General features: G+C 38.4%; 1 protein-coding gene across 1 annotated transcript in view; it reads right to left on the minus strand.

Annotated features, from left to right (window-relative positions):
• Positions 1 to 319: 319 nt before the first annotated feature.
• The window catches only part of LOC112413121 (disintegrin and metalloproteinase domain-containing protein 32-like), a 153,038-nt gene continuing 140,935 nt past the window's right edge, over positions 320 to 12,422 (minus strand). The window contains exons 21-23 of the mRNA XM_024764983.1: positions 6,111 to 6,149; positions 2,410 to 2,448; positions 320 to 371 (exon numbers count right to left, since the gene is read on the minus strand). Of these exons, the coding sequence (XP_024620751.1) occupies positions 320 to 371; positions 2,410 to 2,448; positions 6,111 to 6,149 (130 nt within the window). The remainder of the gene's footprint in view (positions 372 to 2,409; positions 2,449 to 6,110; positions 6,150 to 12,422) is intronic.

Genomic DNA, 12,422 nt, shown 5'->3' on the forward strand with positions numbered 1-12,422 from the left:
GACAAAGTGGCTTGATTATGAATTCATTTAAAAGACTAATTTACATATCATATATCTTATTAGAGTCAACTCTAATTCCATTCTGTCCACAAGAGCAAGTTCCCAACAAACTTAAGAGAATTTTACTAAACTGAGGAAAAAAGACTAAAAGTCTTTAAAAAATGATTTAAATACTCATTAATAACAAGATTAGTAAAGATTAAAACATTATTTTTGGTGCAGTACTTTATGAATTCATCTAACCAATAAATATTTAGGAATTAGTTGTGGATTATAAATTTCATTTTAATTTAAAGCAAGTTATTTTAAGAGATATTTCCTAATGTACTTGCCTACTGTTAAGTGTTTCACTGCTTTTCTGTGACTTGGAGCTAAATAAATAAGGAAATAATGCATTTATCACGATATAATACAGTCTGACAAAGATATATTTTTATGGCGGTCTCTTCTTCTTTCCCTTCAAAATTGTGGTAATAAAGAAGTATCTGCCACATTTCTATTTGTATACTCATTATTACCAGAGTCAAAATCAAATTCTAAAGCCTCTTTTCCGTTTTTATATCCACAGATTTCTTATTTCTGATCCCCCAACCAAAAGAATGAAAAAGAATATATTGAAGATAAATTAATTGAGTTTAATTGACAAAGAAGATAATATAGGTAGTAAGATTAGAGAGAGAATTCAGTGCTAAGAGTGGCATAATTTTACCCCTCCTATCCTTTCCCTACCTCTGCTATTTTATATCTTCAAAACGTATACTAGATTTTTCCTACTATTCTGACCATGAAACTCCCCTATTTAATATAGTTAGTTCTCCCCAAACCAATAAAGGGATTTATATATATAGATTTGTGAGTCTACTGGATACATAACCCGTCATATTTCTGGCTTAAAAAAATTTTTTTGTCGTGGTAGTGTTTACCCAAGGAGTTGGTTCTACCAACATCTCCCACTGGCTTTCAAAATTTTTAAAACAGGGAAAAAAGAAAATATAATGGGTGCTATAACAGTACGCAGAGCAACTACGTCTGCCTAGCTTATTAAATTTAAAAGAAATAATAATCCAAGAATGCTGTTTTTGGTATATGCTAAACACAAGCTAGACTTATGGGTTAACACTCCAGATTACACTCTTCAAATGCAATATATATTGTCCCATGGATGATGACTATCCCTCAATCTTGAATACCACTTCTAGAAGAGGATGACCGTGCAAATGACATACTCTATAATGAGAGAGAATGTGAGGGGACAACTGGAGTAGTTATAACGTCAATTATGTGTGTATATGAAGTTCAAGATGGATGTGATGTTCATTCACTAAGCAAGTATTTATTGAGCATTTACTCTGCTAGGTGCTAACTACAAATTAGTTCGCAAAATACACATGGCCATTATCCTCAAGCAATTTCAGAGTGTATCGGCAAAGTAATGCTTTATTTAGGTAAGCAGAAGTTTGGAAGTATTAGAGTGTTTGAGCACTATATCACAAATCCCCTGGTAATGGTGACAGAGTGGAGGCAATAAAGAAAATTATCTTTTTTCTTCATACTTTGTTTGGAGAAGATAATATCTATAAAAAGGTAATTATGTTAGGAAACATACAAAAACAACAGAATAAAGGATAGAGAAATGCCAATAGCCTCCCAAATGGAGGGGGTGACTTCATCAGGGACGACAGAAACTATATAATGTGGTGGGGTGTAGCCTGAAAACTTAACCTGTGGGTATGAAGGATATTCTGGAATATCAGTGGATTGAATGTAACTAAAAGAAGACACTTTAAGGAAAAACGCCAGGCAGGACAAGAAAACTAAAACTCTATGAGGGAGAAAAGAAGATTAGCAAATCAGTATATATTAGATGACTTCAGAAGAATCACAAGGCCACACGGGAAACTGAAAACTCAGAGAACCCTTATTAACACAATTGAGGGCTGTTGGACTGAGGTGAGGAATGTGGAAAACGTAGAATTTTAGTGTGTTTATGGTAACTGTCTCTTAGATAAACTCCTCCTGATTGGGGTAATAATTCACTCAATTGTTCATATTGAGTTTGTGGGTATAAATATAATCTAAACAAAAAAGTAATATTTCCCTTTGTATTTCATCATAAAACATGCAAAAATGCTCTATGAGTTAGTTTCACAAAATAATCATAAATATCTTGTCTCTCATTAGACAACTAGTTTTTCCCTAGGTATCAAAAGAGTAGGCAATCAATAAAAATTTAATAAACTGAAGAAAAGACTGAGTTAATTAATACTCATTCCCAGAATGGAAAATATTAATAAGTTGTTTTTAGTGTAGTACTTTATCAATTGTGGCTGCTCAAAAAATATTAAACAATCTTTTGTTCATTCTTATTTTCAACATATACTTATAAGAAACATTTCTTATGTCACTTACGTGCTGGTATTTGTTTGGGCACTACTTTCTGAACTTGATCTAAATAAAAATAAAAATGTCCAAAAGTTAATACTAAGAAACCTACCTACTTTAAGAATGAAGATCAAGCCATTTCATACCAAAACTAACTCTTTTAACACCTGGGGCAGGAAAGTAAGTAGCAATCTTATTTACCCAACACCAAGTGCAACACATAGTGCAAAATTTAAATCCTCCAGTGGGGAAACGTATCAAGACAGCAGAGATGCATTTTTTTATCACCTCTAAGCACAGTATATAAGTTTGATTCTGAATGCCTAAATTTGGCCTTCCAGTTACAAGTTAGCTTTTTATTTGTTGACAAGTAAATTGCCACATTTTGCAAATTAACATTCACATTTACTTCTGGGCAAACGATCAGACTTAACTGACAGAATAAGCTCCCCTTTCTATTCCACAAGGAAAGTTTCCCGTTTCTACTCTGCAGAAAAGCTGAAGAGAATAGCGCAAAAATTTAATACCGAACTGAGATTGACAGCCAGAAAAGGCTCTTTGTCTGTCAGTAAAAAATGAAGAAACTAGAAATTCAGAGAGAAAACAGGAGCAAAATCTGAATTACTCTGAATTACTTGTACCCTAAGGGATATGATTTTAATAACCCTAGCTTGGTAGGAGTTTAGGGTACAGATATTTAGATGTTAGAAAGCTAGAGTGAAGCCCAAGCCTGGTAGTCTTGAATGGAGTTAACAAAAGGTATGGCTACTGGGAATGCAACAGGCAAATCGTCTCAGCCATGTGGATGGAAAAGGATCACCTAGAGATGCAGGACCCCAGACCTCCACCATCTATAGAGGCAGGACCACAATTCCTCAATTTCATTACCCACAAATTTGAAATAGCAAGCATAGAAAATATTAAAACATTCATGCCACAAGACAGGGAAAGCTGAAACATTTCTCTCTTCCTAACGTATGCCTCTACAACTCGGGGTGTGCAGAGTTCCCATGAGAACAATCACTGCCCCTGAGGATGAGCTTACAAGTCTAAATTACAAACAACTGTGTGTTAAGTGCCCACAGGCACAGCACAGCAGAACAAAAAATTCACATATTGAGATTGATGGATAATATAAAAAACCTTTAATAGAAACATTTAGAATCTCCACAGAGATTCAGGCAGAAGTAAGGCAAGAAAAGGATAGCTGTTAAGAGAATGGGTGATTTGGAAACTAATATGAGGAGATCAGTGGCAGAGAGAGACATGAAAAAGCATAGCATATGAACAGCCCGGTTAAAAACTATGGAGGATAAAGTGAGAAGACTCTCCCAAATATAGTCATTTCAGATGCAGAAAAGATAAAGAATGGAAAAGAGGTGACAATTAAAGAAATGACTGATTGTTTTCCCAGAATTAATGACCTGAATGCTGGTATCTAAATACTATATGGAATCCAGAGCAGCGTAAATAAAAACAAATTCTATCAGAACATATCATAATAAAATAACAAAACGTTCAGGACAAAGAGGAAATCTTAGAAGTCACTTAGAGTAAACACATTAATTGAAAGGGAATATATAAGTTAATCAGACTGTCAACTGAGGTCTCATCAATGCCAGTAAATGTCACATTACAGCAACACAATACTTTAAAAGAGCTGTGGAAAGTGACTCCCAACCACAAGTCTGTAACCATCTAAGTTGCCTTTCAAAGATGAGTGTGAAAAAGACATGTTCAGACATTTAATATCAAATGCTTATAATCACAGAAACTAACTAAAATTAAAAGAGTTGTACTTCAGGAAGAAGGAAATTGAAATCAAAAAAAAAAAAAAAAAAAAACGGACTCAGGAATGAATAGTGGGAGTTCCCTGGCAGTCCAGTGGTTGGGACTCAGTGTTTTCACTGCTGTGGCCCAGGTACAGTCCCTGGATGGGGATCTAAGATCCCACAAGCCATGCAGTGTGGCCAAAAATCTAAAATAAATAAATAAAATAAAATCCAGGGTTAAATACCATTAAAAAAAAAGAATGAATGGTGACCAAAGCAATTGGTAAATATGTTGTTAAACCCTAGTAAGTATTCATTTAATATAAAATGATAATAATAATAATAACTGAAAAATGGAGGGAGAGTTGTGTAGGTGATCTAATATCCTTCTGTTGTTTAGAAGAAGAATGAAAATATTGAATTTTAGATATTTAAAAAATTAATTAGACCTAAAGTGGTACTAATATAACATATACTGGGATTCATCCCACCTCCCTGCATTCTTTGACCTCAACAGTCTTTCCCACTGACTTTCTACCAGAAAAAGATTATTCCAAAAATAAATGACCTGAAAACGATAGTGGATGTTATGTTAGTAAAACATAGCAGTAGAGTCAAGTGACATTCTTTAAATATAAATGAATAAAATTATCCTAAAAATGCTTCCCTGGTATATACCAAGCCTGAAGGCTAGACCAGTGGATTAACATTCCAAATTATACTACTCTAGTTGAAATGTGCATTTACCTATGGGTAATTCTATCATCCCTTACCCAATGTAGGTGAATTAATATCCTAGGAGAGATGAATTATGTTGACAAGGTTTCAGGATGAGAGATAATATAATAAGAGAGGGAGAAAAGGGGGCAGTTATAACATTATAGATTGTGTGTGTGTGTGTGTGTGTGTGTGTGTGTATTTGTCTATGTACCTTTGTGTTTGTGGATTTTTTTTTGGTCTGGTTGCCTGTGTGTGGAAAAGATTAAGTAATCATGCATTCATTCAACAAATATTTATTGAGCACTTACCATAAACCAACAACTCTGCTACATGCTGGCTATACAGTCCTATCCTCTACGATAGAGTATAAGACATACGTCCAAGGTGAGGAAAAAGTAACTGTGTTTGAGAACCATAAGTTAACTCCCTGATATTGAGAGGACATAATAATGAAAATCAATTGTTTTAGTTTGGTGAGAGTAACTCATGACTCCATAAGCGTCACTAAAAGGAGAAGATCATAATGTCAAAAGAGAGATAAAGGATAAGAAAAGCAGGCATTGTAATGGAAGAGGAAGACCTCTTCTGGAATAAAAGAAATTAAACAACCCTGTTGTGCAGCCTAGACAGCTTACTCTGTAGATTTGGGTGTGTCTGCTAAGTGTACTTTGGAGGGACCTAGGTAGAATAACACCATCCAAAATGGTTGGATGTAGAAAACTAAACAATTATTGTATTATTATACAGACATATCCACCTTTCAGGAAATGGAAGGAGACCTAATTAAAACTACTTTGTAATCCTGAAAGGCTATGGAACACACAGAATTGTTATTCCTTTACGATCCTTTTCTTCAGCAAATTTTTACCAGGGTAAGCCCTCATTCAGTTGTTCATGAGCATACATATTGGATTTCTAGAGTCTCCAATTAAAGAAGTAAACTTCCCCATTTATGAGTTAGCACCATAAACATTTCACCAATCATTTATTCCTCTGTTTCTCCAGAATAAACTCCCAACATACATTAGCAAACTGAAGAAAAGAAGACATTGATTTATTTAGACAAATACTCACTACTTAACTAAGTTGGCAAACACTAAGAGGAATTTTTGTGTGTGTAGTACCTTATCAATTGTTGCTGCTCAATTAATACTTAGCAATTACTTGTTGATTCAATTTGTTCATCTTATTTTTTAACACATACTTATTTTAAGAAATCCTTTCTAATTTACTTACCTGACAGTATCTGTTTGGCTACTACTTTCTGATGTGGACCTAAAATGCAAGTGAAAATAATGCTTCTAAGTTAATACTTTAAAAAAAGTGTGCCTCCATAACAAATGAATGTCAGACCATTTTGTAACCTGTATTAACACTTTTATACCACTAATTACCACAAATGCATCATTTCAAAAGATTACTAAGTTACAGTATGCAAATAAGTAACATTCTTATTTACCAATATACCATGTCCATAGAGAATATAAATGTCAAGTTCTCAAACAGAGGAGAAGGAAAACAGATTTGTCACTTCCCAGCTCAGAATATATGCTTGATTTTGAATGCCTGATTCTGGCCTTTAGGTTCTAACCTAATGTTTTACCCACTAGTAAACAAATTACTGCAGGAGGTGATTTAAAACCCTCACTGACTTCTAAACAATCAGGCAGACTGGGCTGACAGGGTAATTTCCACCTCCTATTTAACACACAGAGTAATAGTGAAAAAAATAACAGAAAATGCTAATGAAAATTTAAGGGAAGGAAGCAACATTTCTAATGATAGTCTGAAAAAAAAGAGGATATAGAAAGCACGAAAGGTAAATAGGAACTAAAGCTGAATGACCCTAGAGGTCGGGGAATCAGTTAGGGAGTGGAGCCCACCTGGAAAACTGGAGCTGACCACCTCCTCTAACCTTGGAAGCCATGAAAGGCCATACCACCCACTAAGTGGAGATAGTATTATCATGAGTCTTAGAGATGCTGCAGGGAGATTGCTTCAGAAGTATAGGCGGAAAAGGATCACCTAGAGACACAGGAATCGTAGGTGCTTAAAATGCTTTAGGGATATGGATGGGATAAAAACATCAAATACAGAAAGAGGAATCTTAAGCCTTTACTGTACAGGTTCAGGATACTAATTCATGTTTCCTATGAATTCTAGATCTCCATGTGTAACAAACACCTCAAAAGTTTATGACTGGGAGGGGGAGTCTGTGGGAGAATGGATACATGTACATGTATGGCTGAGTCGCTTTGCTGTGCCCCTGATACTATCACAGCATTGTTAATCGGCTATCCTCCAGCATAAAATTAAAAGCTTTTATTTAAAAAAAGTTTATGACTTAGAGGGTAAAAAAAAATAATCTTGACAAGGAGGATTCTACAAAGCAGGATATGCAGAATTCTCATGAGACAATCATTGCTGCTTAAGATGGACTTACAATCAAATAAAAAAGCCAGTAAGAGGTAAGTTCACCTCTCAAACTAATGAATTCATACACTAACAATTATAGGTAACAGGAAAAACTTCAAAAAAAAAGAATGCTTAGGATTTCCATAGAGATCAATAAAGGAACAGAATTCATTAAACAAGTAATGACAGAATGAGACCGGCCAAGATGGCAGAATAAAGATATTGAGCTCACCTTCTCTCACACCAAAATCATAACTATTTGCAGAACAACCATAGATGAAAAAGACCAGAACCTACATGAAAGGATCTACAACTAAAGATATAAAGAAGGAACCACAGGAAATGGGTAGGAGTGGCAGAGTCATAATACAGTCAAGACCCATACGTCCTGGATGGGTGATCCACAATAGGAAAATAATTACAATTGAAGGGGTCCTCCCCAAGGTATGAGGTGCCCCACATCAGGATGCCCAGCCCAGGAGTCCTGTGTTGGGAAGATGAGTGCCCAGAACATTTGCTGAAGGCTAATGGGGCTCACTTTCGGGAGACCAGAGAGCTGTGGAAAATAGACTCCATTCTTAAAGGGCACACACAGAATCTCACATGCTCCAGGACGCAGGGCAGAAGCGGTGAGTTGAATGGAGCCTGGGTCAGACCCACCTGCTGATCTTGGAGAGTCTCCCGGAGAGGCAGGAGGCAGCCAGAGTTCACCCTGGTGACACAGACACTGACGGCAGCCATTTTGGGGAGCTCATTCTACCTCGTGGACACCAGTACTGGCAAGTACCATTCTGGAATCCTCTTTCTAGCCCATTAGCCCCAGGACTAGTCCCATGCCCGCCCAACATCCTACAGGCACCAGTACTGGGACAGCTCAGGGCAAGGAAATAATTGGGCAGGGACACAGCCTCACCCACTAGCAGACAGGCTGCCTTAAGACCTCCTGAGGCCACGGCCGCCGCTGGTTATGGCCCTGCCCACCAGAGCATGCAGGGCCAGGCCCCAAACAGCAGTGCACAGGCACTAGACCCAGGACCCCCATGGTTCTGCAGCCAGAGACCCTGGGACCCAGCTCGACTCCTACGTAGGCGGGCACCAGCCCCAGAATCCATAATCCCACCCACTAGAGAGCCTGCTCTAGACTCAGGACCAGGCTCACCCACCAGCAGGTGGACACCAGGCCCAGGACAAGTGCAGCCCCATAGCCTGTGCCCGCCCCCACTAGAAGGCTAATACAAGCTTCAGGACACACTGGGCCCTGCAGCCAGCTGTGTCAGGATCTAGCCCCACCCACCAGTGGTCTGACACCAGCTCTGGGACCCCTGGGCACTGTGGGCAGACCCCAGGATTAGCTTTGTCAGTGGGCCAACACTAGCCCCAGGAACCGGCTTCACTCACGGGGGGGTTAGCAACATCTCCAGGATCTCCTAGACCCCAACTCCACCCACCAGTGAGCCAGCACTAGCCTCGGACCCCTGCAGGGTTTCACATCCAGCTGTCTTGCGATCCAGCCCTGCCAACCAAGAGCCCACAGCTTCCACACAAGGCAAGGCCTGGCAACCAACCAGACCAGGGACCAGCCAAGCCTATAAAACCACTTACTGTAGCCAGCCTGCCACAACAGAGGGACCCACACAGCCCACATAGGGAGCAACCCTAGAGCATATAGCTCTGGTAATGAACAGGGAGTGTGCTGCTGGGATACATAGGACATCTCCTACAAAAGGTCACTTCTTCAAGACTGGGAAACATAATCAACATACCAGATACATGGAAATCAAACTAGCAAGTTAGGTGAAATGAGGCAACAGAGGAGCAAGTTCCAAACAAAGGACAAAGATAAAACTCGTAAGAACTAAGTGAAATGGATACAAGCAATCTACCCAGGAAAGAATTTAAGGTAATGATCAAAAAGAGGATCAAAGAACTCAGGAGAAGAATGGATGAACAGAGTAAGAAGTTAAAGAACAACCAAACAGAGATGAAGAATATAATAACTGAAATGAAAAATACACTAGAAGGAATCAATAGTAGACTAAAGGATACAGAGGAATAGATCAGGGAACTGGCAGAAAGAGTAATGGAAATCACTGATGCTGAACATAAAAAAAAAAAAAGAAATGAGAACAGTTTAAGAGACCTTCAGGACAACATCAAGCATATTGACATTCACATGATAGAAGTCCCAGAAGGAGAAGACAGAGAGAAAGGGGCAGAGAACATATTTGAAGACACAGTAGCTGAAAACTTCCCTAACCTGGGAAAAGTAGTAGACATCCAGGTACAGGAATTACAGACTGGGTGCTTAAACAGCAGACATCTGTTTCTTAAAATTCTGGAGGCTGGGAAGTCCAAGTTCAAGGTGTCAGCAAATTTGGCTCCTGGCGAGAACCTATTTCCTGGCTTGCAGGTGGCTGCTTTCTTGCTGTGTCTTCACATGGTGCAGAGAGAGAAGGTGCTCTGGTCTCTCTTCCTTGCCTTATGAGAACACTAATCCCGTCATGGAGACCCCACTTTCATGACCTCATCTAAACCTAATTTCAGCCCAAATGCCCCAACTCCTAATACCATCAGATTGGGGGATAGGGTTTTAATATGTGAATTCGGGAAGGGGAGACATTCAGTCCATAAGACTACTTAAAAAATCATTCCAAAATTTAGTACCTCAAAACATTTATTATTAACTCTCTTGGTTCAGTGAGTTGACTGGGATCAGCTGAGTAGTTCTCACTTGGGGTCTCTCATGCAGTTGTAGTCATGTGTCAGATGGATATCTAAGATAGGTGGATGTTCACATGCTGTCAACTAATGACAACTATCAGCTGGGAGCTCAGCTGGAGTTGTCACCCAAAGTGCCTGCATGTAGCTTCTCCATGTACTGGAGCATCTTGCAGCATGGCCGCTGGGTTCCAAGATAGAGGAATGCAACAGCAAGCATTCCAAAAGGCCCAGGTGACAGTTACATGACCTCTATATTAGTTATACATGGGTGATTACATACAGAATCATAAAGAGATTCAACTACTTCTTTTGGTAAGAATATTTCTTAGGTGGTATAGTGCACTTCCAGTGGAAGGGATTAATACCTGGTTGTTTGTCTTTTTATGATAACATCCACTGATGATCAAACATCTAGATAAAGTAATTCATCAAGAGTTTAAATTTGCATTTTTCAAAGATCATTCTGGCTAGACTACAAGTTCTCTTAAAAAGAAATAAATGTCACAGTTATGTGCAGCTTTATGAGAATGGCAATCAAAGCCAAGTCATAATGATATAAAGATTTATTGGGTATCTCATCCTGGTTTGGTCATTTTAATAGTCTAAAAATAAATAAGTTCAAAGGGAAGAAAAAAAGGAATAAGTTGTTTTGGCATACTCTTTCCCTGATGCTGTTCAGTTACGTCAAAAAGAACCTCAGGGCTTCCCTGGTGGCGCAGTGGTTGAGAGTCTGCCTGCCGATGCAGGGGATGCGGGTTTGTGCCCCAGTCCAGGATGATCCCACATGCCACGGAGCGGCTGGGCCCGTGAGCCATGGCCGCTGAGCCTGTGCGTCCGGAGCCTGTGCTCCACAACGGGAGAGGCCACAACAGTGAGAGGCCCGTGTACCGCAAAAAAAAAAAAAAAGAACCTCATTAAAAGTTTTTATTTGAAATAAAACATCAGTCCTTAAAGGTTAACAAAACATTAATTCATTAACCCCACAACCAGGATAGATAACTGTAGTCTTAATCATTGGGTTGCAAGTGTTTGCTTTTTCTTTCCTTTCTCCTTTAAAAATTTTTTTTAAAATTAATTTTTTTGGCTGCGTTGGGTCTGTTGCTGTGCGCAGGTTTTCTCTAGTTGTGGCGAGTGGGGGCTACTCTTCATTGTGGTGCACGGGCTTCTCATTGCTGTGGCTTCTCTTGTTGTGGAGCATGGGCTCTAGGCGCACAGGCTTCAGTAGTTGTGGCTCGTGAGCTCTAGAGCGCAGGCTCAGTAGTTGTGGCACACAGGCTTCAGTAGTTGTGGCTCGTGAGCTCTAGAGTGCAGGCTCAGTAGTTGTGGTGCACAGGCTTAGTTGCTTCGTGGCATGTGGGATCTTCCTGGACCAGGGCTTGAATCTGTGTCCCCTGCATTGGCAGGTGGATTCTTAACTACTGCACCACCAGGGAAGCTCTAAAAATTTTTTTAATTTAGGTACAGTAGGTATGCAATATTTTATAAGTTACAGGTGTACAGTATAGTGATTCATAATTTGTAAAGGTTATACCCTATTTATAGTTATTATAAAATATTGGATTTTTCCCCTGCATTGTACAATATGTCCTAATAGATGACTATAAGGAAACAGAAATACAAATCCAGGAATCAGAGTGTCTCCAAAAGGATCAACCCAAAGAGCAACACAAGACACATTATAATTAAAATGGCAAAAATGAAAGATAAAGAGAGAGTATAAAAAGCAGCATGGGAAAAGCAACAAGTCACATGAAAGGGAACACCCTTGTATGTACATACATATTAATAAGTACATATTTATTAATAAGTATGCACATATTAATAATTACTTAAATGAAAATGGACTAAATGTTCCAACCAAAATACACAGAGTGGCTGAATGGATACAAAAATAAACCTGTATATATGCTGCGTACAAGAGACTCATTCAGTGCTAAAGAAACACACAGACTGGAAGTGAGGGGATGGAAAAGGTATTCCATGTAAAAGAAAATTAAAAGAAAGTTTGGGTAGCATTACTTATAGTAGATAAAATAGACTTTAAAGCAAAGGCTGTTAGAAGAGACAAAGAATATGATATAACAATCAAGGGTTCAATCCAAGAAGATATAATAATTGTAAATATATATGCACCCAACATAGGAGCACCCAAATAACTGAAGCAAATTTCAACAAAAATAAATGGAGAAATCGAGAATAACACAATAATAGTAGAGAATTTTAACACCCAACTTATATCAATAAACAGATCATCTAGACAGAAAATCAATAAGGAAATATTAAATGACATATTACAACAGATCAACTTAATAGATATATATAGAACATTCCATCCAAAAGCTGAAGAATACACATTCTTTTCAGGTGTGCAAGGAAAATTCTCCAGGACAGAGTTCATGCTAAGCCACAAAA

The sequence above is a fragment of the Neophocaena asiaeorientalis genome, unplaced genomic scaffold, assembly GCF_003031525.2.
Source record: "Neophocaena asiaeorientalis asiaeorientalis breed wild unplaced genomic scaffold, Neophocaena_asiaeorientalis_V1.1 scaffold14, whole genome shotgun sequence".
NCBI classification, from domain to species: domain Eukaryota; kingdom Metazoa; phylum Chordata; class Mammalia; order Artiodactyla; family Phocoenidae; genus Neophocaena; species Neophocaena asiaeorientalis.